General features: G+C 43.8%; 1 protein-coding gene across 1 annotated transcript in view; it reads right to left on the reverse strand.

The window, feature by feature from the left end:
* Positions 1-25101, reverse strand: part of BMP6 (bone morphogenetic protein 6) — a 44343-nt gene extending 19242 nt beyond the window's left edge. The window contains exons 1-3 of the mRNA XM_010288616.1: positions 25061-25101; positions 6624-6661; positions 6000-6192 (exon numbers count right to left, since the gene is read on the reverse strand). Coding sequence (XP_010286918.1) covers positions 6000-6192; positions 6624-6661; positions 25061-25101 — 272 coding nt within the window. The remainder of the gene's footprint in view (positions 1-5999; positions 6193-6623; positions 6662-25060) is intronic.
* Positions 25102-26426: the final 1325 nt, after the last annotated feature.

Below are 26426 nucleotides of genomic sequence, written 5' to 3' on the forward strand. Positions count from 1 at the left end.
GGGGGGAGTTAAGTCTTGTAGACTCACTGGCAGAGCAGCAAGGTGAAACACTGGTTTCAAGGCTGCATCTGGCAAAGAGTGGAAGATAAGAGCCTAGAGCTAGAGGATGTGGTCTCCCCACATCAAGAGTGCAGGAAGTTCAGCCTAGAGCTAATGCCCAGCAAAGCCAACATTGACATTTGAGTGCAAAGGTGTCCCCCCACATCCAGCTAAAGGTCTTAAGCTTCACAGCTCTGAGGAATCAACACTTCACCAACAGGAACAGGGAAAAAAATTGTCCCATATCACAGGCTTAGGACATGTATTTCTCATTTCCTTGACTAAAATTTAATGAGACTAATGGGTATTGTAGCTGTAGTGATGGTTACAGTACTATATCTCAGAGTTTAAATGCAGTTTGAGGCATGAAGATGGGGCAGAGGGCAAGGGGATATTATTTATCTTTGTCCTTTAAGAAAAGAAATCAGGCACTGATATGGTGTCCTTTAGTTTTGGTAGAAAAAGCCAGCTGGTTACAGAACCAGAAAATTTCATCCAGAGTAACTTTGACTTTTAAACTACTGAAAACCAACCACCCTAAAACACAACAAATTGCATGCGCACAGTGGGAGCTGAACTGAACATGCTGACAGATGCTCCTCTATAGCATCATGGAAACAGCTCTATCATATACAAGTATATGCACACTATAAACAAATCTGACCCCAACTTGAAACAGATTGATGCTAGCTTTGTCATTTGTATTACACAATCCATTCCAAAACCCAGTTGAGGACTGTTATTTATTTTCTAAGCTATAAACACTGCCGGCAAATCAATTTGCCCTTTAGATTAGAAGCTCAGATCGCATTTGTATAAATATCCTGTTGCAAAGAGGAAGACTTTATTACCACTGTAACTGGCAGCTAAAACCAACAGGCACCTTAACCCTTAAGGAATCGTGTTCAGTAGAAGAACATACTCCCCAGGCAGTCGCTCTGCAGGGCACACCTATGTCCACACGTGTCTTATCATAGAGGAGGAATCTTTCTGCACATCAAGTCCTCATATTTCATTCTGGGTGCAAATGAAACTGTTTAATAAACTTTGACCATTAAGGTACCATATCTTCCTTTGATCACTAACACAGGCCACTGTGTTTTTCACAGATCAGTTGTTTGGACAGTGTGGGAGTGTTTTGAGGTCTGCATTAACAGGATATTTACACTTGAAAACATACTGATGATCCAAACCAAGCACTAACATCTTTGATCAACTGTAAACTGCCTTCTCTAGTCCTGACCTGACACCCCTCTGGGTGAGAGCAAGGAAGTTTCGAGAAAGAAAAAGAAATTAATGAGCTGTTTCCAGGGGCAAACTCATTTCTTCCCTTCCCTTCCCTTCCCTCGCTTACATGGCGATCCACTCCCAAGAGGTATCAGTAGGCACAGAGGGCTTTGCTGGTCCTTCCGCAAAATCAGCGCTACACCTTAGAAACAAGCCCACACGCAGGGTTTAGCTGTACATCGGTACCACCGAAGGGAGGAGAGTCGAGGCTGTGCAGCTCCTGCCTGCTGAAACTAAACACCCCCTCAGATACAGCCACGGTGGAACAAGCACCTGGAAGCTGATGCCACTTGTCTTCCTAAACTGGTGCTTTGGCAAACCTCCCCACTTTCTGCATGTACCAAAGGGGGGGGGAAAAAAAAAAAAGAAGAAAAAAAATCCCACCCCCGCCTTCAAACCGCACAGTCTCTTAGACTCTGGGGGGTCAGAAGCTGAAGGGCAGCAGCATTCAGCATATGTACTGCCCGTTCCTCCTCCCACCATCAGCCCCTACAGCCCACAGCCCGTTTCAAAACGCGGAGTCATCTCCCTCAGAGCAAACCAGATGTCACCTCAGCCCTGTTTGGTGAAGCCTGTTCTCCACACAAGCCGAAACACATACCGCTGATGGCTTGCTACAAGCTTGACCTTATCCCGATTTCATTGATCTCTTTGCAGCGTCCCAGTGACAACTCCAGCAGTCAGTGTTATGACAAAATGTGGCCGTTAACTGCGGTTTAGTTAGAAAACAAAAGCCTAGTTTCTAGGCACTATTTTTTTTACCTTACGAAAGGGTGGAAGGAATGGGAAGATGAAAATATTACTGACACAAGTGAGTCAGTATTAAAAATGTTTTCTGTTTAAAGAGGGAATTTACTTAGACCACACTGTCCTCAATGTGCGTTTCACTGCCTGGAGCCTCCACGAGTATCATTTTCATATTTCTGACGGCTTTGAACAAGGAGAGGGTCAAATTTTTCCCCGAAGGTCTTATACTGTTTCAATCAGCACTGATCGCCGATTGTTTGTGGTCCCTCTGCATACACCCCTATCTAGGACACAGTCTCAAATGGGCCCATATAATCCTTGCTTTTATCCTTGCCTACAGTGGCAAAAATCAGTTTGATAATTCTGTGACTGGTAGAAACTTTAGCCTCAGGCTTGGTTTTGTCTTTAGCCATCAGGGAACGGCCAGCAGTGCCGTGCAATTCCGTGCAGCAGCACGCACATCTGGGCTGGAGTAACATGTTTATGCTCTTATGGTCCAGATGAGCTTTTTTTTTCCCTTTGTTCAAGTAATACTGAATTAAGCCACTTCATTACACTTAACTGGAGCCAAGGGATACTTCCAGGCTCTGAGCTTTGGTGAAGATTTGTATTTACTGAAGCTTCCTCTTCTCTCCCACCTTCCCAAACTCATTTCTTTAAGAAGAGTGGGCAGGTTTCTTTTTATTTATAATTTTTCCCGCAGAGGTGCACACTGCCTTTCTCTTGCGGTCTGTTGTTTTAAATCCATACATGCTAGCTGCCCTGTTAAGAATTACCTGCATCTAAAAGTATTTTATTAGCTACCAATAATCGCCTCAGACAACTGTTAACCTCATATAAGCCAAGATTAACATGGTGTCTTTGAACTTTCTCTGGAGACTGCTAATGCTGACTGAACAGGCACCTTCTGTGGCCTTCAGAGATGAATTTTCCTGACCAGAAGGAATATTTGTCAGCAGAACAAGATGAAAAAAGGTGCTACATCAACTCCTTCTGTGTCACCTGCTAGTTCACCAGCTAGACTTCAAGATCTGTACAGACTCTTCTTATGCAATAAAATGTCATCAAATGTCAGGAAACATCAGGCTGTTACACAAACCATTAGTCCAAAGGAAGTGTGACACAAATTTTGTCAGTATTTTTTTTTTTAAGTCAAAGGCAGCTGTTATTTTCTGGCTCATAAGATGTCTGCTATAATGTAACAGAAGCCTTACACATATTTTTCAAGTTTTTTCAAAAAAAGTGCTTTTGTTTTTCTAATTTAACCTTCTAGCGTTCTCAACAGTAAAATAAAACATTGTATTCCAAATTAATCCACTGAGACAAAGGGGGGAGAAAAAAACCCTTTTGATTTCTGCCCCGCCCCCAGTAAAAGTAACTGAATTGATGATCAAAAACCAAATCCACTCAAAGAATACAGCATACCAGAAGAATCTGAGGCATTTTTCCCCTCCATGCAGAGATATTAGTGAACAGCTAAATATAACTTTTTACTATTTGTTTTCAAGAATGTTTACAGGCCAAAGTCCATCCAGGTCGCCAGCACGTCTAAATCTGTAGCAGCCTATGGAGTCAGAATCTCAACTGAAGGTAACACTCAGGAGTGGTAAGCAGCTCCTAATACCTTAACTGTCTTCTAACATCTGCATATTTTTAATATATAGAGGACAATTAATATAGAGTACAATTAATATATATACACTTTTAAACATGGATACATAATACGTATATATCCACACATTTATACACAAGCACACATGTTTTCATATGTGCTTTTACATTTTATATGTACACGAGAAAGGCCTTTAAGCTGAAAGGACAAGGGTGAAAAAAGGCACGTCCTTTTTACAACTGCAAGAATCCGTGAGCCACGTTTTGCCCACCTCTGCGCAGATGATGCGACACGTCCCGCAGACTCATCTGAAGCACAAGTTTCTTTAGCCAAACTTCTCCCTCCTTCCCACCAGTGAAAATAAATAAATAAAGAAGAAAAAGAAACAAAAAGGGAGCCTTGAGGGACTGGATGAGTCAGAGGTTAGTAATGAACTACAGACACTCATCCCTGGGTCAGCGGTTCACGCCTAGCCCGTGTCAGGAGGAACGGCGAATTGCTGGCAGTCTGGACCTGGAGGAAGCCGCTTTACGATTCCCAGTCCCAACAGCGGGATCCCCTCGGCACGGCCGCCAGCAGCGGCAGGAGGAACATGACGGAAGGGAACTGACAGACCCAAAATACTCACTAGCTCTGGAGAAAGAGACCACCCTGGTGATCCCCATCCAAGCTGCTACCTCTGCTCTGTTCGTAGGGAAGTCTCTAGCACCCAGTGATGCGCAGCATGTGCAGATGCCACAGCACCCAGTGCCAAAAGACATGCATCGTAGCTTCACAGTGCAACCTGATTTTGGCATGTTTCTAGCATGGTATTTGAAACAAAGATATGAGGTGCCAGCATCATTGCTGCACACAGCCATTTTTGGAACCAAGAGTTTGCAAATTTGTTAGGAACCCGATATGGTAGGGGCCGTATCCTGTACTTTATTCTCTGTCCCGCAATGCTTTACTTGCTCGCTCAGTTTACTCTGAAAAAATGTTATATACACATAAAAGTTGACAGTTCTCCTACTCCGTGCCCTGCTTTGGTGACCATCACAGAGTAGCGTATCGATTGCTTCCACAGACACTTGTCAGAGGTTTTCCTCCAGCTCCAGACCAATACTCACCATCTTTTATTTAATGTGGCTCTAAATGAACAATGCAGCTAACATCTATGAAATCTGCATGACCATCTGGACTTCCATCAGCTCTTCAAATGGGCACTGATGTACATCCTAACCAGCAAGCATGTTACTCCAGGAAGCACTCCAGCAACCCACAGCTCAAGGCACAAAGGGAACACTGATCTTCTAAAACTAACACCTTCTTCCCCATCACCTGTACACCCAAGTATTTATCTCCATTTCCCCAGAGGCCACAGTCCCCACAGAACAACCACTAGCTATTTGATGTTGCCCTCACAACAGCAAATCATCAAAGGCAGATCCCCCCAAATGGTGTCAATGGAAAGGCTGGAGAAAGAAGGACCAGAAAGGAAAACACCCAGGAAAGCTTCATAGAGAGAAGTGGTGGAGCTTTTTCAAGCACTGCTGTTTCTGATTTCTGTTTCTCTGCCTGCAGCAGAGGAACAGTTACAGTCCTGACACGTTTCAGGAGAAGTAATGAAACACTTTTGTAGCTCAGCATGACTCTAACATTTAATTGACCATGTATTTCCATCTTTTAGCCTTACGTGATTCCCCAATCTGAAACATTACCCTTTTAAAACTAATCACTCCATTTACACTTGTTTGGATTTTTGTGTGTCAGTTTCTACCCTGCCTCTCTCTCTTTTGCCTCTTACACTGCCACTGAAAACCCAGGAGTGATTTTGTACCTGTGATCAAAATGCTGAATTTTCTTCCGCTTTATCTACTTCAATGTTAAGTCCAGCTGAGAGCAGGTCAAGTCTGCACTAATTACCAGTATCATTCAAACAGACTATGCTTTTTATGCTGGTAGTATTAAGTTGAAAGGGGATATGGGTATTTCAGTGCACAAGAGCAATGCCGGTGTAACAGCTTTGGTTTAAAAAAATCTACTGCCTCACAACAGATTCTTGCTCTATTTAAAGACAACACAAAGGTTGCAGCTAAGTGACACCCTAGGCTTCAATACCGTGGACTTTCTCTGGCTGAGAAGTTTTCCAGAAGTTTTCCATTTTCCACTCTACTATGCCCATTTCCCATGAGGAAAGGACCAGGCAATAACATCACTCTGTTAATGTGAACAAAACTGATACTTATTTAGCAGTCCTCTCAACATGAATGCACAAGCTCAGCCTTCCCCAGGACAGTAGCTGGTGGCACAGAGCGAGGTCCCTCTTGCGTACCTGTTCTGATGTTCCTGCAGCACTTGGTAGATGCTGATAAGGAAGGTTTGGTTTTTAAAGCTCCCCACAACACAGTCCTTGTAGATCCGAAACTCAGCAGCTGTGACAGCCTCGCCCTCAGGAATCTGGGACAAATTAAATTTGAACTCCTTGTGGTGCCGCTGGTGAGGCGTGAACTCCTTGTCATACTCAACTGCAGATGGGAAAAAGAAAGAAAAGGAAAAAAGGAACCATGACTAAAATTTAACAACAAAGGGTTTCCACATGCTGACACCTGTTCCTAAAAAAAACCAAGAATCCTAATTTTTCTCCAAAGATAACTTTGGCAAGTCCCAGGAAAGCTTATGCAGCTAAAGACTTTCAAATACAGTACTAAGAAAAGATGAATGTTCCTCTTCTCTAGCCAATGCCTCTGAGATTTCCTATTTTTTAAAGAAAAACCAGCTTTGACAGATGAAATATGACCATGCATTTTGCTCCTGTGTTAAACTCTGAAGCTGTGACCTCCCCCAGCATTTTCCACCTGTGGATCTCCATGTTCTTTATGGCGCTTCCTTAAACCTTGCGCCCCTTTTCCAACAGAGGAGACAATTGCCTCCATTTTGCTTTAGCACACAAAGGCACAGACAGAACTAAATGTTAGTACCACGTCAACCAATTCCCTAACTGTCCTAAAATCTGCTGTTTTCTGGCTCCCACATTTGTGTGTTAGCTGTCAGACTGCCTTGTGAGCAGAGTAAGATTAGTGTGACATTTATTCCAAGGTTAAAGTTAACTGGAACTTCCCTTCTTTTTGCAGAAGTTTATTTGAGAATGATAGAGCTGAGGAGTGAGCCCTTTTGCTTTCTGACCCTTTCTGTCCCCCTGCTTTCTAGCCCTCCTCAGGTATGCTATCAGGTATGGACATTAAGACAGATGGAAACCAGAACCTCTCCTTCTTCAGGCCTCAGGATTTGCATTTTCTCTGTTGGAGGCCCCCTTTGCAAACTCTACTTCTAATCCCACTCTTGTATTACTTTATAACATCTTGGCTTAGTCTGACTTTGATTTATTGTTCATTATTTCTTCTGATTTTCTATTAGAAATTGCTTAAAACATTAACATACCATATAAACATACAAAATTACATCTTTGAGGGGAAAAAAGTAAAACCAAAAAACTGTTCCCACCAGTGCAACTGAAGGAGTATATGTCAATGATGAATAAATCACCATTATATTATCATTAGGGATGTGATTACATTCAGAGAAGGGGGCGAGGAAAGTGCATATCCCTTTTCACATCTGTCTTCGTGCTCACTTTTTGTTGCTCCCCCCCTTAACACATCAAATGGCAAAGGCATCCACGAGACTACCCTCACAACATCCCATGAGGTAAGCAGCAATACTCGTTTTACAGCTGGGATACTGAGTCACCGGGAGAGCGACTGCTCCAAGGACAGGCAGCGGAGGCTTGCAGCAGAGCCAGGAACGACAGCCAACATGCTTGAGGTTCGTCGCTTTTCCCACAGGTTACCTCCCCGGAGAGCAGATACATCTCCCGGCCACTGGAAACAGCCCACAGAGATTTTTCCCCTCTACCTTTCCCAACTGCCTATCCCTCCTCATCCCCCAGTCCCAGTTCCGTCTGTGTCCTCTCCCTTTCCTTTGGCAGCCCTTTCATGTAAGCTGCCTCATCTGGCTGGGTCCATGTCCTGGCTCCCTGCGAGACAGTTAGTCACATCCTTCTCTTTGAAGCTCGCCTGGAAATCTTTTCACCTCCGCATGACTGCTGCCGAGCATTTTGTGGGACACCGCACTTGGAGATGCTGTGTTAAGAGCTGCCACGGGGCGAACCGGCAACTTTGCAAAGCTCTGTCAGAGCCAGACGCCGCTGCCAATTGTGGCAGTCTCGCATTGCATCTGTCTGAGCAGCTTCGATGTCAAATGACTGACAAATGCGGGTGACCGGACCCTATGGCTTCCAGAAATGAGGTGGTGACACCCAGCATCTCCACCAGAGATTGCACCAAGGCAAACTGCTCACTTCCAGTGCCACCTCGGAATTACCTTGCTGGCCATCAGTTATTGGTGATCTGGGCTTCCCTTTGAAGCATCCAGCCCTGCTTTTAACTAGGAATGACTCTGGCAAGTGCTGGACTCGTTGGCGTCACTCACATGTAAGCCCTCCAAGAAGGGGCCCGAGCTGCCTGGTTACTCCACACCTCAAGGTGAGAGCTGCAGGACACGCTTCCCAAAGAACGGCCATGTACTTTCAGAAACTCACAAGCATCCAAGCAAAAAGAAGCCGCGTTCGGCTCCTTGCAGCAGGACAACGTGCTCACCTTGTCCTTTTTACTTGCTACTACAAGACGAGAGGATGTAATTAATGGTGAGGGAATGTCTAAATCCATGGGTTTGGAGAGACACACGTATGAAGCAACAATCCTCAATTTAGAACTTGCAAAGTCCTTGCTCGCGGGTGTAATGAGCAGCTGAAACCCACATCCCCTCCCACGCCATCATGGGGACGAGCTGACCTGCAGGCAAGAGGCAGCGAGGCTGCTTTTGCCTGGGCTCACAGCTGAGGATGATAAAGGAGGATCAGGAAGAGCAAGGGGAAGGACACAACCAGGATGAACAGCAGAACCCCATCAGGGTGCCAGAAAACTAAAATTACACTGGAGAGAAACAGCAAAGGGAATATTCGATGCTTCCTGCCAGCTATGGCCCCATGTCAAGATGCGACATGGCCTCTCCAAGCACACGAGGGAGAGCGCAGAGACGTCCCACCCGGCACGGGGCTCAAAATGAGCCCAAACATCATGTTTTGTTCCTTTCCAACCCCAAGTCAGCTATAGCAGCTTGACCTCCACCCATCTCCACTACAAAATATGCAGTTTAAAAGCAATATAACCAGACTCTAGTCCTTTAAATCAGTATTTTCCCCTACCCCTCTTCTAAAGAGTCAAACACAAGCCACAAGAGAAAGAAAAACCCACCAAAACATCTACCAGAGAGCATCAAAAGTAGCTGCAGGTAGACTCCAAGTACCCTTCCCCAGTTTATAACTTGCCCGATACATTTACAATAGCTTTTTCCTGTTTTTTTAGAACTTTCTTCCTTTATCCCTTGTCCTTGTCTGAATACCCACAACACCCACACAATCACAGAAGCTGACTAAACTGGTTGCAGGGGAAACTTTCAGACTGATTTCGTTATCAGGCTTGGCAGAATAAACAACTTGAAACACACAAACAAGGAAACCTTTTTTTAATTCTTCAGATTAAGTAATTCAGCTTTTTCTGTTATAAGAAAGGCACGTTCAGAAAGAAATACTGGTAAATTGATGGTGTCCTCCTCAGCTGCATTCAGAAATGTCCCTACAACATCACAGGATGGAAAAAAGCCTACATTAAGCTAGTATGAAGCAAGTATAAAAGTTTAACGAGTTGGAAAGTTTTTCTGGCTATGTATCTTCCCATGATACAATGGAGGGTGGTTTTTTTTCGTTGTGGGAGTGGTGAGATATTTAAGTTCTATATACTCATTGTCACCCCATCAAGTTAATAATCAACTGTTTTCATTCAGTAAGACAGCTTAAAAATATAAAATGCCAACAGCTCTTCTCTGGGGGCTTTTTACCCCCTGGAAACTGTTCATTTTTAACAAAGTCATCAAGTTTTAGAGCAGCAAAATTTGGAAAGGCAAGATCCAAGCTGCCGGTTCCCAGGATTACCCAGTCTGTACTGCTACCACATTACAACGCGCCAGATGACTTCTTATTCAAGATGCAGATAGCGCATGCCAAAATGCAAGGCAACAGCAAAAAGGATAAATAATTTCTCAAGATGCTTTCTGGTTTTTTGTTTTGTTATTTTTTCCCCACATGTATCCATTCAGGTTGGTGTGATCAGTGGCATGTGAAATCCAGAGCTAACTTCTGTCCAAAGATGGACACATGCATGTCCCAGCTGCACAAAGCCCTTGCAGCGAAAGTCAGGCAGCTCATGGCCGGGACAGGTTGAAAGCAGCGGCTTGGGCTGTGCTGGCCTCCCATAACCTCTCCCCAGTGAGGCCCACATGCCAGGACCAGTTGCATAGAATTCATCCTCGTGGTCAGACTATTTTATCCTGAACATTATTACTCATTTGCCGGAGTAGCTCCTTGGAGACTACAGATCTAGGTACGCACATACCAGGGGAAAGGAGATGGCAGAGAGGCTTTAGCCCATGGTGGGTGCTTGTCTTCTGAGCCAAAGGCACTGTCTGTTCCACCATGCAGGTCTCTGCCCCCATCCTGGCTGGAGCTTCAGCTGCTCCTTCACTTGCAATACAAAGGAAAGTCTGAGCTGTGGACACACAGAGTACTCATCTCTGAATTTTCACTACAGCATGCACAAACAGTTAACAGAGAAGCCTGACAGTAGCTCTTCACATTCCCTTTAACAAATATTTTTAAATACTGTACAAATACAACGCTATTGTTGAGCGGTTAAAAAGGCAAAAATGGCAGAATTAGGGTTACTGTGGTTTTGAATTTTGTGTATTCTAATTCTAACCCAGTGTTGCAATAGCCAGTTTCAGCACAAAATGTCCTTGGTTTAAAAATAACATACTGCTTACAATACTTGTTACTTTAAAAACACTACACACAAAAAAAAATTTCATTAAGAAATTAACAAAATGCATCTATTTTGGTAAGTCTACCATTTTACTTCCATTTGACTGTGCCACATACACCTTGGACCAAAGGAAATGTAACCCTAATGACAGTCATGGAAATAAACTCTCCTTGTGTGTAGGAATTTTCAGCATTTCTTTTTGGATCTAAAGTAACTGATATGCAGAAACAACAAGACAACAGTCTTTCCCGAGCAGCACACTCAGAACAGCAGCGCCAAGTGTCACAATATTCAGTGGTTTTCTCCAGTTCTCAGCTGTTGAGAAAAGCATTAGATGAGGTGCTCTGGTGAGAGTCTCAATGGCGGCTTAAGAAAATCTTTAGCTCTACGAGCTAAAGCCAAAAGTACTAACATGTATAGTCAAAACCTAGAGCTCCAAAAGCAACCTTTTTAATGTCTTGTCTATATAAATAATTACAACTTCTACAGCAACCTGGCTTCTTGAGGGGGCAGAGAAGGAGTGGGGTCGCAAATGAATGAGATACGACTATTTGAGATGGGACAGTCTGCATCCGTCCTGTTCCCAGCAAGGCTGAAACTTCGTTTGCACCCCGAGAGCTTCAATGATAACTTGGATGACTTGGTTTTGCAGGATCACTGGAACCACACTCCAGCAAAAGCAACCAGTATTCATTGCCTGCTTATGCTGAGTCAGTTTTGCGCAAGTGCTCATGAGTTCAGTTTGAGTACAAATATAAGCCATTCCTACTAATTTCTTCTCGGCCTTCATGCATGACCCCCTCCCTAACAAAATGGGCAAGGTCTTGAAAACTGGAGTTGGTAACAGGAGATTCACCACCATAGCTACATAAGAAGCAGAGAGGCAGTTTCTCCATTTTACATCACCAATTTCTGCATTAAGTCAACAGCATTTATCACATCTGGAGCAATGAAGCAGTGGATTAGGCTCCAAATACTTTAAGCATTACCACAGCTTCAGCAGTCCCCTCTAATAAAAGGACCATGTACATATATGACTGATCTACTGCTGCAACCTTACAGCTGCGTCACCAGAATTTATTCAATAACAGCTGTCAATAGTTTACACAGGACAAAATATATGTAAGCTTAAAAAAAAGTCCTCAACCTTGGTCACAGTTGTTGTAGAAAGAAGCAAAAGGCTAAGAATCAAAATATAGGGCAGGATTAATATAGAAGTTAGTAGTACTTCTGTAAGACTAACTGACACACAGTGGGGGAGGACAGAAGATGAGCTTTCGGGCATGCAAGCCTTTTGCGCATCCAAACTGAGGGATGTCCGACTTCAGCATAAAACTCAGTCTTCATTTGGGTCTTGCAATTTGCCTCCTATTTCAAAAGAAGTGTTTATCTAGACCATCAGACACAGGGATCTACACATATGAGACCTGCAGCACATCCTTTTTACTCTGAAGAGATGCCCAGGATATGCCTGAAGGCTTGTCTGTATTTTCCACATCTATCAGGTCAATCTAAAAAAAAGACACCAAGTCTCCCAAACTGTCCTGCCTCACTGGCAGACAATCACAACTGTAGAAGCAGTCTTACTACCAAAGATTAAAGCTGACCTTTATTACTAAAATAAGCAGTATTTTCTAAATACTGTGTAAAAAAGAGCAGAGTACAACCCTGAGTATGAAGTACCAGTTTAACATCTTAAAATGGGAAGAACGTAAGACTAAAAGTCTTCACATCTACTTTCTGCTGGTTAACAAGGAAGCAGAAATTAAATTGTACTGAGTGGACCTGCAGGTGCAACAGCAGGCCAGCAGCAAATACAGATGGCTCCTGGAAGTAGTGAAGATGCATCAGGGAAAGAAAGGATCATTGCTGTCTGGTTTTCACACTTATAGTATATGCCACTGTCAGTTAGATACCAGGCTAAAGAGACCCGTGGTCTAACCCACTGCAGTGGCACCCTACATCCGATACTGCTTAGAGGTAGGACTGACCTAAAAGAAAGCAAAGCCTTCTCATTCTCCAAACTAAGATTTATTAACACCCCATTTCATAAATAGTGAGCAAGAAAATTCTTTAAAACAGAAGAAACTCAGGTCAGACATTAAAATAAAAGGTCTGAAAGCAAATCCTCCCCTGCCCAACATGTGCAAGGGTGGGAGACATCCTTGGTGACACCTTGCTCTCAGCCTAGCAACTTCAAATACCTTCCATGGTCGCAGCAACTCTACACAGCCCCTCGGGGTCTCTAAGAAAAGGATGTTTCTGTCACCCCAATCATGGTGACGGATCCATCCCCTACATCGAGTGTGCTCCCTACTGCTCTTGCTGCCGCTCTCCTACATGCCAGGTCTCCCCAAGTCCCTCCCTCCCTCCTCGTCCCCTTCTGAAAAGAAGAATGAGCAAAAATAACTAACTTCAAAAAAGGAGCAGTCCCTCTGCCTCCCAGGCATTTCCCCCAGATTTGCAGTACAGCATCCCCAACAAACAGACCAAGGTTTATTCTGATAGGTAAGAGCATGCAAAAGCTCACTGGACGTAAGTAATTAACTTTTCCCGCTTACAACTGCTCATACTCTTGGTGATTAAAAGCGGTTTTTAAACAGAAAAAAAGTCAAGATACTTATGACTGAATCTGGCATTGCACCTTTTGTTGATCCCTCTGAGTCCAGCTGAGGTGATCTACAGACAAGGGCTAGCTGTGCTACCGTAAATATAATGCCATTGGAAGTTAATGCCTAGACAGCTTAAAAATAAGATGATTCAAGGCCATCAAACACCAAAAGGGTGCTTTCTTCAAAACAGCTATAATATCACATCTGAGCCGTCACAATATAAAGTGGAATTATTCCACTAACTTCAGTGGAGCAATGCCAGTTTACATCCAATGAAGACCTGGCTTTATGCTCAATAGCTGTGATTGCCAGCAAAGAATGACTCAGAAAACCAACCCGTCATTAATCCAATCCCAGTGTAATTATGGAGATTAAATTTAAACAATAGCAAATCACTCTCTAAACATAACACTCTACAGAAGATCTTCAAAGGAGGAAGGCCTTTTACTTTTGGACGAATAATACAGCTGAGCTCTTTGTTTCTTTGTGCTGGGAATCAAGCTGGAATCGGCTTGTAAAATCAGATTAAAACAGTTGCACAACAGCTTCCTTTCAGGATTCTCGAACCAAAGGCAGTCTAAAAATCAAAATAATGCACTAACCAAATATATAATACCCATGGGACAACAGCAAGTACTAAAAGGCATTTTCACAGTATCCACAAAGATGCCTACTGTATGGCCCATAAAGCTTCCCCATTCTACACTGGGAGGCTGGCAGCAGTGGGGACCAGCCTCACCCCAGCACATGATGGGAAGAGCTAAAGCGACGGTGAGGAGGAGGAGAGCCCTTGGCAGAGTGCTCGGGGGGGGAGCAAGGGCTGGGAGGCTGACTGCAGGCCACTGCCATCTCCACCACCAGCACTCACTTTTGGGCTTCCTGTGCTGTCCCCCGTGCAATAACAGAGATTGCTTTGCAGCTGCAAAGGCAGCCACCTCCTATGTCCCCTCCCCAAGGCTTCCGAGCACAAATGTTAACAAAACTGGTGTTTTCTTTCCATATGCTGGCACATACGGCAGGTCCCTGCACTGAAAACAGTGCTGTATCTTAGGAAAACAAAACATCTTTCTGCTTAAGAGATGCCAAATTGCTTTATCAAAGGCACTACTGTGTGCATTTTTGTGGCAATATTAATGCAGTTCCCACTGAGAAGTTGATAAAGACCCTGACTGCAAAAACACTCCTCTGGAAGAAGTGATCTGAAGCTATTTCTGTATTGAGTTTCCAAATAATTTATGATTAAAATAATATTATGCTTTCCAAAAAACATTTCTACTTCACAGCCAGTTTTCATGCTGGCAGACCCAGCGTTCATGGGAGAAGGCGGTGCTGTCAGCCTGGCGGCAGGGACACACGATAGGAAGTCCTGAGCACATATGCACGTGGAGGGAAGAGGATGCTCCTAAGGCTCCTGTTTGCTCCCTTGGCTTTATGTCTGCTCCTATGTCCAAGCCCACGCAGTAACTGCCCGGGACACTTAGAACCACCTGTGGAAATCTTCTGCTCGCAGTGTTTCCCACCCTCCAGGCTCGCTACGGGTCACGTCGCATTTCCTGCTGGCATTGCCGCCGGCACGCAGCTCCCTGTAAGTGCGCAGCTGCCCCAGGCTCACCGACTGGGTCTGGAAACGTTTTCAGGATTTTTTAAATGGTGTAGCAGTTGCCTGGCTTATCTGGCATCATCTCTCAAAATTATCCGCCCTTCCGCAGGAATTTAAGGCAGTCCAAACCAATTCACTTGCACATTTGAGTTAAATTTCAAAATCAAGGTTGTGCAAAGTGGGAAAGTTTTTTTTAATTTGTGGGCATTTCCCTCTTTGCTTTTTTCACAGGACGAGTTTTATGTTTATCAGTAAGATTGTGAATCAACCAGCAGCAAGCAGGAAAGCAGGCAACATAAAAATGTTTGCAAGTTAAGTTGCATGCTTTCATTTCATTGAGCACTCATCTCAGCATCACAGGCAGGTTTCAGCTTTTCATTTAATAGCCCAGCTGAGAAAGATCTCTCCTGACCACAACGCAAACACTTTCACACACCTGTAAAAAATACTGCCCAGAGCGCTTAAGGTTTTATAAATTGTTGAAAAGGTTTCATCCACCACTCGAGACACCAATACACAGAAAAAAAATCAGCCGTGCTTCAGAGCTTGTCATGCTGTCCTGAAGCCCACACCACCACACTGCAAGGGTAGCATCGCTGACGTGACTTGTGACTCCAGCGGACAGCATGAAATGCTGTTGAGTCACTTATTATTTAGTGTTTAGTATTTAACACAGGGTTCCAATTTCAAATGACTGCATTAAGCAGTGTCCAGCCAAAGGACCTCCAAAGAGCACGGGCTGTGAGGAACTGGCAGGGCGCTCTGTGAGAGAGCACGAAGGACGTCACACTTGGTATCGGCCAGGGGAAAGAGAAGACATGAGAAAGGAGGAGGCCCTGCAACTAAGGAGGGCAGAAAGTGATAGCAGGGATAAAACAAGTAAAATCATGGTCTGGAGATGCCACGAGTTCCCAACGTTCCACACAACTACAGAGCAAACACTCCCCGGGAGACTCAAGGCAAGAGGACAACACAGCTCTGAAGACTGAGGAGAGCGAATGCGCGAAGTGGTTGAAAACACGTGAATTATTCTAAAGATTATTACTCCTGGCCACATATATTTGTCCAAGGAGCAGCATGGTTTGGAATTGAACCCCCCCTTGCTGCCTCCATTTACGGCGTGCCGGCTCAGCACACCGATCTGGAGGAAGTGGCCCCAGCATGTCACCAGGATGGGAGGCTCCCAACCACCGCTAGGGCTGGGCACCACCATGGCACCAGGACAACCCCCTGTGCCAACTGGAAGAGCCAGGGCCTTTCTCCCTGTCCTTCTGCCCTGGCCGTACTGTGCTGGGCTCCCTGAAGGCTCAGGAGAAGCTCCCTCAGGCCGGGGATGAGGGGGAGCGCACCGAGGGCTCATGCCACAGCTGCGACTCGTTTCGGTTCCTGCTCATTTGCAGATGATGAGGCCTCACAGGGGCCATGGCAGCAGAGCCCCCAGAAGGCGCACGCCACCACCACACGAGGAGGCCCAATGGGCAGCATGCGGCATGGCACCCGCTGGAGGAGCCCCGTGGGGAGCCTGTGGTCCCAGCAGCATGGGACTGTTGGAAATTCTTTCAGAAAGCTCTGACCAACACTTGTGTAGTGTCATGTTTAGTCCTGGGGACTGGAGGAGACCCAAAGCAAAGCAAACTCTCTTTAATGGAGACATGAGGAGCCCCAGCACTGTCTGCCCTGAATCTTCTCCCACTCTGCCTAATCACCCGCAAAGGCAGACATGGCCCCCGTCCCCCACGGATAACGAGGGGCCTGACTGCCTGCAGGGTGTGCATAACCCTGCTCCCCAGCACTCTTTTCTCGTAGGGACAAATTAAAGGGCTGGGAAGGAGAGTGAAGGACAAGGAAAGAGCGATGGAAGAAGGAAAAGGAAAGTCTCATCGCTTCCACAGCCTTCTCAGCCAAGGCAGATGGGCCGTGAAGCCCCTTAGGGCTCTCACTGTGCAACCCTAACACATCTGAGAAGCGCTCAAGAGCTGTGACCGTAAAAACTGAAGAAAACTTAACAAGAGACAGAAATCCCAGAATATTTTACAGCAATTACAGCAATGTGAGGTAGCTGCCCCTCCTTCCGAGGCAAAAACATCTTGCAAAGGGCTCTCTCCACACTTGCCCTGTGTCACTTTTTGTCCCCACCGTGCACGCTTCCCCCTCCGAGGCAGGTCGTGGCCTTGCTCCATGCCCTGCACAGCCCCAAGTTCACACCCCTCCATGAGAGCCATGTTACATGGGACCGGCCATGCCTGCTCCAGCCAAAGCTCCCTGCCGCCTGTCTTGCACACGCCAGGAGCAAAGCTGTGGAAAAGCAGAAGAAGGGGGCAAGCCTACCCAACATGTCCCCAGAACCCGCTCCTGGCAAGCGCCAGGGTGTCGCCTGGCACCGCAGGGATCTTGCTTTACACAAGACAAGCTCTAGGCACATTCGCCCTCCATGCAACCCACAGGAGGGATGCAGCCGGAGCCGACCGGGGGGAGCTCCTGGTGTGCCTCAGTCCTAAAAACAGAGGTCTCCTGCCCTACCAAACCACCGGAATCCCATTTTTTAATCTGCCCACTGGCCCTGCCAGCAGGGTGCAATTTGGGAGGTGACTTTTTTACCTCTGAAATCTCATCTGCTGTCAACCAATATAACGATGCTGAGGAGCACCAAGCAGCCGTCAGACATTTAAAAAATTGCAGCCGCTGCGGGCAGCTAGAGCAGAGGTCACAAAATGGTCATTAAGAGTTTTACCTAACCTGCGGCCTTTCAGCTTCTCAAAATACGGCTTTAAAAAGAAAAGAAAATGACATCACACAACTTTAACGATCTGCACAGGGGTAAAGAATTTCACCCTTTAAAAAAAAATAAATTAAAATAAGAAAAAAAACTTGACAAAAAGCCCCAGTTTGCCTAACAGCTTTTCTCTAAGCCTTCCTTTTTCATTATTTTTTATATTCCCATACTCCCCAGTGACCAGAAGCATACTTGGAATGTCTCTGTCCATCTGATAAAGCCATCGGCGGCTGCAGCCCCGCGCCGGGCCCACGGGGGACGCAGCTCCTCTTCCCGCCCGCGGAGCACAGTGCCCAGCCCGGTCAAAAGCCAAGGAGATGCAATGCTTTAGGAAAGATGGGAGAGTCCCAGTCGGGGTGGGAAATCCTAAGGAAAAAGTAAGACTTGAGGAAAAACACCATTAAAAGAACTATTAAAACAGGATTTGTGGAATAATCCTTAGTTCCACATAGTTGGCCTGACTTTAATACAGTAGCATAGCTGGGTAGTTCACCTGAAAAACATCCAGCAGGAAAAGAGACAGCCTCTGCCAAGTTCTACTTCCCCCCCCCCCCCCCCTCCTTCTCACTTTCACCAAATACACAAAGCAATCCTTGGGCTCTAGACATTTAAAAATCAAAGCTACAAACAAATGGTCTTAAAGTAACAGCACATAAATTGACTCCAAAAGTCCTCCAGTTAACAAATAGGAATTTAATAACCCTTGTTGGTTTAAAAACCAGCCTAGTGTGTAGGCATTTCTGGCTTTCAGTTTATCTTGACCTTAAATTATCAGGTTCCTGGAGACAGAATTTAAAATGAACGCAAGAGAAGGTGTTAAAATTCTCCACAGAGCCGCTTGCCCACAAATTAATTTTTAGACATTTGGCTTCTATATCTTCACTCTTTGCGATTCATGTCCCGGCTGTTTGGCTATCCCAGCATTTCTCTGCCCCACCCAATCCAGCCTTGTCATCACTGATTTTATTTTTCCGCTCCTTCTCTCTTAGTAATGCCCTCCTGTCTTGCCTTGACTGGTCACATGCCATCCTTGGAGAAAAACATCAAGACTCTTCTAGTAAAGATAAATATATATAGAAAGAGGGATTTAAATAAATACCCACCACCAATTTCAAATTTTGGTCTTAAAATATGTCTTTTATCTTTTGTCATGCCTGAAGTGTTTTTAATGTTGTCAACAGCTCAATCGCTCAGACACAGAGTTTAGTTTATGACTCAGTGGTGAGCAGATGGGTTACAAAAAAATCTGCCCTTTTTGTTTGTGGGATTTTTTTTTTAAAGTCTTTTAAAATCTTTTTTTCTTTTTTAAAGTTACTACAGGATAGTAATGCCTATAGATCTGACAGTATTAGCAAGACTCCAGGGAGAGAGCTGACATACCTAGTCGTTTTTTGTTTGTGTTTTAATAAGAAAACCATCAACCATTAGAAAGTTTGGATCAGGCTAGCACCTCAATCCACTCTCTTTACAAACATATAGACAGTAGGACAATCTGACAAGCAAAACCCTTTTTAATGCACATTTACTTAATCATTTTTACCCCGGCACCCTAAACCACCCTAACAAGTGGGGTTGTGGCTCGCGTGAGTGAATGTTTTTACTGCCATTCTTACATAGAGACAGCAAGACTAAAGCTTTATATAATGTCTGCATGCAGAAAAAAGGCAATTAATTATATGGCATGTCCCAGTAAAGAACTTCCTCCAGTCAAAATAGAACAGGAACCTAAATGTTGTATAATTGATGTTATTAGCTGCAGCTGCTATCACACTTGGAGAAATCTCCAACTCAGAAACAGCAGTGATGAAGCGCTCCAAGATGAGTGATAATATGGTTGATATTAAGGGAGGGGGGGGGATAAAAAGGATTCTAAAAAATGCGTTCTCTGGTACAATAACAATCTCTTAGAGAATTGCCAGGCAGAAAACGCTGTGGGATACCAAAAGAAAAACACACCACATTTAAAGTGTTGTCTCCATTAAACTGAAATTGGGGGTGGGGAGAAGCGGGTAGAGAGGAAACCCCTTGTATTTACCTAACCTACGTGAATGCTAACGCTCACATGTGTGTTGTAACAAGATTGGGGACTTTGAAAGCTCTAATCAGTAGGTGCATGAGCAAATATTTATTCTGACCCATTCCAACTCTCTGTGGTTTGTAAATCCCCAAGAAAAAAAAAATCTGCAGAACAAACCAGTCTAGACCACAGATTTTGGCTACTTTACGCTAGTTAGAAAATTGCAGGAAATAGGCCAACTCCAAGGAGAGTTTTTTTGATGGACTTTTCTGTTTGTTTTCCAAAGACCTGTGACTACCTGATGTACGTGCACTTGTTTGAGTAGCCGAAGAGAATTCTTTCGGGCATTCTTTAAAGCATAATCATGGCAATATAGAATTCCACATGCTTGATGTCTCAGCGAGGTGTTGATGTATATAACCTTGCAGGCTCTTTCTGACCCACGCTTTTCATCCAAAGACATTAAAAAAAAAAATCCCCAACCTGAATAATAGCGTCTTTGTATTTCAAGATCCCAAAGAGTTTCTAACAATGTTATTTCTCACCCTGTTACCCAAACGCATGGAAAGAATCACTCGATATCTTTCCATCAGAGGAAAATCTGAGCTGGAAAATATTTTAGATAGAAGGTTTATCTTATTGGGGATAGCATCCATTCAAAGTGTTAGAAGATCTTTCCATCCAGTGTTAGAAAACCTTTTCTATGGGACAAAGTTTCGGCCTTTACCATGTGGAAAAAATCAAAAGCTTGAGCAACTCTGCTTTAGGCTGAGCCAGAAAGAGTCTGGGTGAAACACAACTCTCAGCTCCTACTGTAAGCACTGAGATAAGGTCCCTAAGATAAGGGGATGTAAAAAATATTGATAAATACAATATATTTTCTAATAAGTATTTCTACTGGAAATGCGTTTCTCTTAATTATGCTCTTAATATTTTGGGTGTGGTTTTTTTCCAATTAGGGAAAACAAAAAACCCACAATGTGATATTTTTAGTGGGAAGAAAGATTTTTGTTCAAAGACTAGCTTTTACTATAAATACAAAAAAAAGCTGATACTCAACAACTGCAAAGCTGATACAAACCTTCTTGAGTATGTATTTTAACCTCATATTTCTGGCTCAATTTTAGGAAAAGTTTTTCTCCTCTGCCATCGCCTTTCTGCTGCTTCTTCATAGCTATTAATGGTGGCAAGAGCAGCACTGGTACAGCAACAGCAGCTGGGATAGTTACCATCCATCCAATGCATCGTTTGGCACAGGACCTACCCGAGTTGATTCTCACCCAAAAAGGCATTGGGCATGGGCAGTGACCTGATAACTGGCAGCTTAACTGATCTGAGATAAGGTTATTACCACCTGTGATTTACCACAGTCATGTATTTGATTTGGCTCTGTGTGTCACAAATAAATTCTCTTTGGCTACCATGGGATTACCAAGTGTAAACATCAAGGTATCTGAAACAGTGTAACTATTTAGTTTACAAAAACCCAAACACACACACACACACACACAAAAAAAAAGCCAACTGTCCTCTGCACGCAGAAGAAATTGTGATGGGAAACCTCTGAAGAGGTACCCAAATCTGAATTATGGCATGGGAGCTCCCCTCCTCTTTCTCTAATTGCCTTCAAAAGAGGAACCATCTCAGCACTTTCCAAGAAAATGACCTTCCCACGGGCAATTGTATGACTTGAATGCTCTGCAAATTAAACAACCTTCTTTTTTCTTTTTTCCCCTTGTTCAATACAATAAAAGCTACCGAGCCCCTAAGGCAAGTCCTAGCTCCCAGTGCTGCCCTTTGGGGTGTCACCACCACTTTCACTCCTTAGCGGGGCCAGACCGTGCAAATGCTATTCCAACGTCAGTGCGTGCCAAAGCCCACGGGTCGCTGGTCTCGGGGCACCTTGGAAAGCCCACTCCGAAACTTTTCTGGATAAAGTAAAAAGGAACAGAATGAAGACAGACACTCTTCTGACCTGCCTCTTCTAGTATTTTTTTTGTGGCAGCTTTACAGTTAAGTTTGCAAGGGATCCCCAAAAGAAAGTAGATTTTGCCCCCTCCTCCCTGTTAAAACCCATTTTAAAAGTCATATTGCTTTCAGAATGGATGAGATAGAGAAAAGACAAAGTTCATGAGCAAGTCTATCCATAAATAAATAAAAGTTTAGAAGGACTTGTTAAGGCCCTTTTATTTTGGTTACGTTGCTAACGGCAAAATGTGCACCGATACACTTTCCAAATTAATACGTATATAAGGGTGGAATTGAGTACAAGTTGATCCAATTCAAATAAAAAACACTTTTGCTATTGTAATATAAAATATCTCTATAGATTGCCTCTGTCTGAGCAACTGTACTCACATTATGGCAGGACCTCAGAAGTTCTACAAAAATAGAAGGAAAACACGTAAATGCATGAAAAATCAAAACTAAGAAAAATTAATACAGTGAAATGCCTTAAAATTTACTATCTGCTAATACATACAAATACCCAACTCTCAGGTTAACATTCTGTACTCCATATTGGTGGTATCCTACAAGCAGAACAAGAGAAAAGGCTACAGTTGCATTTCTATATGGCTCAGGTAAGGCTGTGGGGTGTATTTTTGCTATAGCCTTCCTCAAAGACTTGTATTTCTTGTACACACAGCTGTAATGTTTTATTTCCTGATGTGGATTCTTCTTAAAACTGAATGTTCTCAAAAGGCTGCACTCTTAAATAACCAATATGGGCTAAATCAAAGGTCTCTTGGACAGATATGTCATATTCTGTATACAACAAATACTCCTCCTTTCCCCTGTATTCCTTGTCCAAGGAGACATAAGCTACAAGCTCAAACTTACCAGCATGAAGCAATGGCAAGAAAGTGCCTCTCAGATTCCCTTCCAACACAGACACCTTGGCTAGGAAAGTTATGGTCTTACTTGATTTCCACATTACTAGAAAACAGAGCTTCATTAAGGAATATTTCTGAATAAGCAGTGAAAATTTCTTTTTATTCCTGTTAGAAATTCTTTACAAACTTTATGGATACCATCACGGCTTAGATGTCTTACAGGTAACTGTAAACTAGACTCAGCAATGTCCTGCTTAAGAAGCTAAACACCTCTTTAATAGCGTAAGATTTTCAAACGTTGATACATTCAATTTGATACTTAAGCGCTCAAAGTTTACATAACTGCTCATCTGCTGCAATTCCCATCCACCTTCTTTTCTGGAGAATTATAGGCAAGAAGGCCTAGAATTCATAATTCATTGAGGCATCTGGCTCACCCCGGTTTTCACAGCATCTCAATCCTTTTCAGCAGCTGTGCCTTTGCATTAAAAGCTGAAGCTCACAGGAACACACCTAGTGACCTTAAAAAGCCCAGGATTATGACAGGGCAAGAAATGGAGCTTCCCTTTCCAAAACACCAACGCTTCTGAGCGGATGTGTTTAACGCCAGACTGGAACCAAAATACCACAAGTGAAACGAAAATGCTGAAATTATGTTTCGCTGAAGCAAAAAGTTTCACACTAACAGTACATAAAAATTTAAACTTTGAAGAAAACAGGAATCACTAGATTCACCTAATTTCACCGCAATTTATTCTGAAGTTAACTGATTTTTTTTTTAAATTAAATCGTCTTGCTCCTGAGAAATGCTTCTGTTTCAAACAAAACTATTTTTCAATGTAAAACAAAATTCAGTCCTAGAAGGCCCATCCAATCCCATCTGCGACCCCAGCTGCAATGCTGGGTGCTCCCTTGGGCTACTATCTCCACTGAGGAGAGTCCCATCCCCACAGGGAAAGCAGATCAGCAGAAGAGCAGAGAGTGCCATAGGGGACAGTTCCTCAAAACAAGACTGATCCCTTGTCCAAAAAGTTTAACAGCATTGGGCTGTATGGTGGTACCACTGGACTTTCAAGGCACTGATATGACAACAGGTAGAAATACTATCATCACCACCAAGATGGGCTAGTCCTCTACGGCGAGGTGCACAGAGCACGACGTGTATTTCCTCTTACGGATACACTCAAAAGAAGTCCTTTCCAGAGACACAGGTAGGGTTTCTCCAGAGATTTAAGCCCAGCTTTACGCAAACTCTGGGTGTCACTGGGGTAGAAGGCAGCACTGCCATCATGTTGTGTGAAACTGCCGATTAGAGAGGCCAGAGCATGCAAAGAAAAATTGCTCAGGGAAGATGGTCTGGTTTCACCCGAGGCTGCTGCTTTATCAGCAGTACATTTACGCCTTTTCAGCGAATTCACAAAGAGTTAAGCTGTGCTGAAACAGTTATCAGAAGGTCTTGGACCCACCTCTGCTTGACCAAGAAGGCTCAACCAAAACCATATCAATGCTCAAAGCTGACACTCCTGAGTTATTTGAAGTACTGCAATCAAAACAGGGTCCCTCAACTAGGTGGTCAGTAGGACAAGTTATTTTATTAACTGATGTGACAGCCACAACTTTCAGAAACCAGCAATACGTAGGTTAAGAGTCTCATGAAAACACCTTTCCACTCTTTAACTCATTGTTAAGAGTCTTGTCAAAACCTCTTTCCACTCTTAGCTCACTGTTAAGAGTCTCATGAAAACCCCTTTCCACAAAGCAACCTCTCTCCAAGTTATTTGACCAACTGCAGGTATTTGCTTCTGACATAAAAACAAACATAAGACTATTTGCTTTTGGTCTTTAAAAAAAAAAAACCTTGGAAAGACCTTGGGAAAGTAGAATGTAAATTATTTTGCAGCTTCCCTCACAATGCTTTTCCCTCTACAAGATGAAGTATTTTGCTGGCATCTGTAACAAATCTATATTTTTAATACCAGTAGCATACTGGACAAGCAAAGCAATTTAATGCTGGAAAATATTCTACTTGATTTTCCTCATTTCCCAATAAAATTGGCTGAACTTTATTTGGCTGTTCACCTCCACCAACTAAAGACTGACATCTGCTTTTTGGTCTATGTAGGTAATAGAAAGTTTCCATTTATCTAGAGCTCATTTTGCATTCCTATAGATAGCAGAAAACTAAAAAAATTTAGCACTTGCAGGAAATAGCATTCACATCACAAGGTATAGGAGTAGACATTCAGAAAGAGTAGAAAGTAAAACCCACATCTCATGATCGAATACTGCATCATCTATTTAGCTCGAAATCTATTTAACCTCTTTAAAAAAAATCTACTCTCCACCCTGCTCATTCAGGGTATACGCATGCTACACTTTTATCTACATTACAAAAGTAAGAGTGTAAAAAATGTGGCTGCAGACCGCGTCCCGATTTTTACTGTAGAGGTAACGGTGTGCTATAACCAGGAAAGAGCTCAGAAGCAGATGAGGCATTGTCAAGTATCGGTGTGGTAAGTGCACTAATAAAGGAATAAAACCCTCCCTTCTCATTCAATCACCACATGCAACAGTACAACCACAGATGAACTTGCACTCTTCTGTTTTCTTTCGCCTGCCCACCTGGACGCATCTTTGCCACGGTTCAAAACAGCAAACGCCATGTCCACGAGCGACTGTCTTCCCCCACATAACCTGCCTGGAGTTGGACTGCCCCCGGGCACAAATGAACCAGCACTTGGTTTAATTCCATTGTGGAAAATGCCATGAGTACTTGTAGGTCCCTTGCAAGCATCACCAGTACCATCCCCACCAAGATGAACTGCCAAAGCACAACTAAGGCACCTTCAACACTTGACAGAAAATCCTTGCCTTGCCTTCTTTTGGGACAGGACTCATGACCACATTTGTCCACGTTCATGCTCCTGTCTGTAAATTCTTATCTCAGTGAACTTTTGTGCATGAGGTTTTCTTGCACCCCCCAACTGACTTGTTTCTTTCCAAGTGTACTATGCCCCACTCTCACACGTACAACAGTAGTGGGATGGGGGTATAAATGCTTCTGTTCATTCTGGTGATGACAGACTGCTAATAGGTATGTCTACACAGATGTTCAAATTCACTATTTTCTTGCATGTTGAGTTTGCATCCGTATCATAAAGCTCTTAGATCCTCCATACCACCAGCTATTAATCTAGAGAGGGACATGGCTTTGTATCCAGCTGACACAAATAGTGCTAGGCTAACTCCAGGCAATAGATGCTTGCCTCCATCAGGTAGCAAGAAGCATCTCTGTGGCAGATATACCAAATCCACTTACCTCCAACCCTCTTACCTCTCCAAATAAGAGATTAAGACACTTGTTCAAAAACTGAATTTACATAAAGGTAAATCTTCCCTCTTGTTACGTGCATCATGTCATTTGCATACCGCATTGTCAGAGACCACTGGTGAAATACTGAGAGATTATGTCTGCCTCTTTTTCTAGCACCCTGAAAAGTCAGAGAGGGAAACTGGTTACTTGTTCCTTAGTCACCCCCAGCACATTCCAGAGAGCAGTGGCAAGGTCCTGGCTTTTTCTTACCAAGCACTGAGGTTCATCAAGGGGAAGAGAGTTTTGGAAACTTGAACTTCTGCATGTTAGATTTAGCTTTGAATAGTTGGCCAAGGGGAAAAGGTTTTTCACATTACATATAAAGCCAGTTGTGAAGCACACCAAAAAAAAAATCAGTGGAGCTGTGAAAAGCTTCTGGGAGTGAAAATGGGAATTTTGGCCTCTTTTACACATGGGCAAGGCTAATGAGAGGGCTGATGGAAGAGTCCATTTCCAGAAGGCTGACCAGCCGCACCACTGCTCAGGCAAGCTCAGGGTGATTGTCAGGTCCTCGCACTCTGCCAACTTTGTGGAACCCCCGTGGCATGCTGTGAGTGCCAGGATGCAGGCTGGGAGCACTGGCCCAGTTCCCAGGGCAGGCAGAGCGCAACCTCT

Source organism: Phaethon lepturus, unplaced genomic scaffold (assembly GCF_000687285.1).
Source record: "Phaethon lepturus isolate BGI_N335 unplaced genomic scaffold, ASM68728v1 scaffold14626, whole genome shotgun sequence".
Classification (NCBI taxonomy): domain Eukaryota; kingdom Metazoa; phylum Chordata; class Aves; order Phaethontiformes; family Phaethontidae; genus Phaethon; species Phaethon lepturus.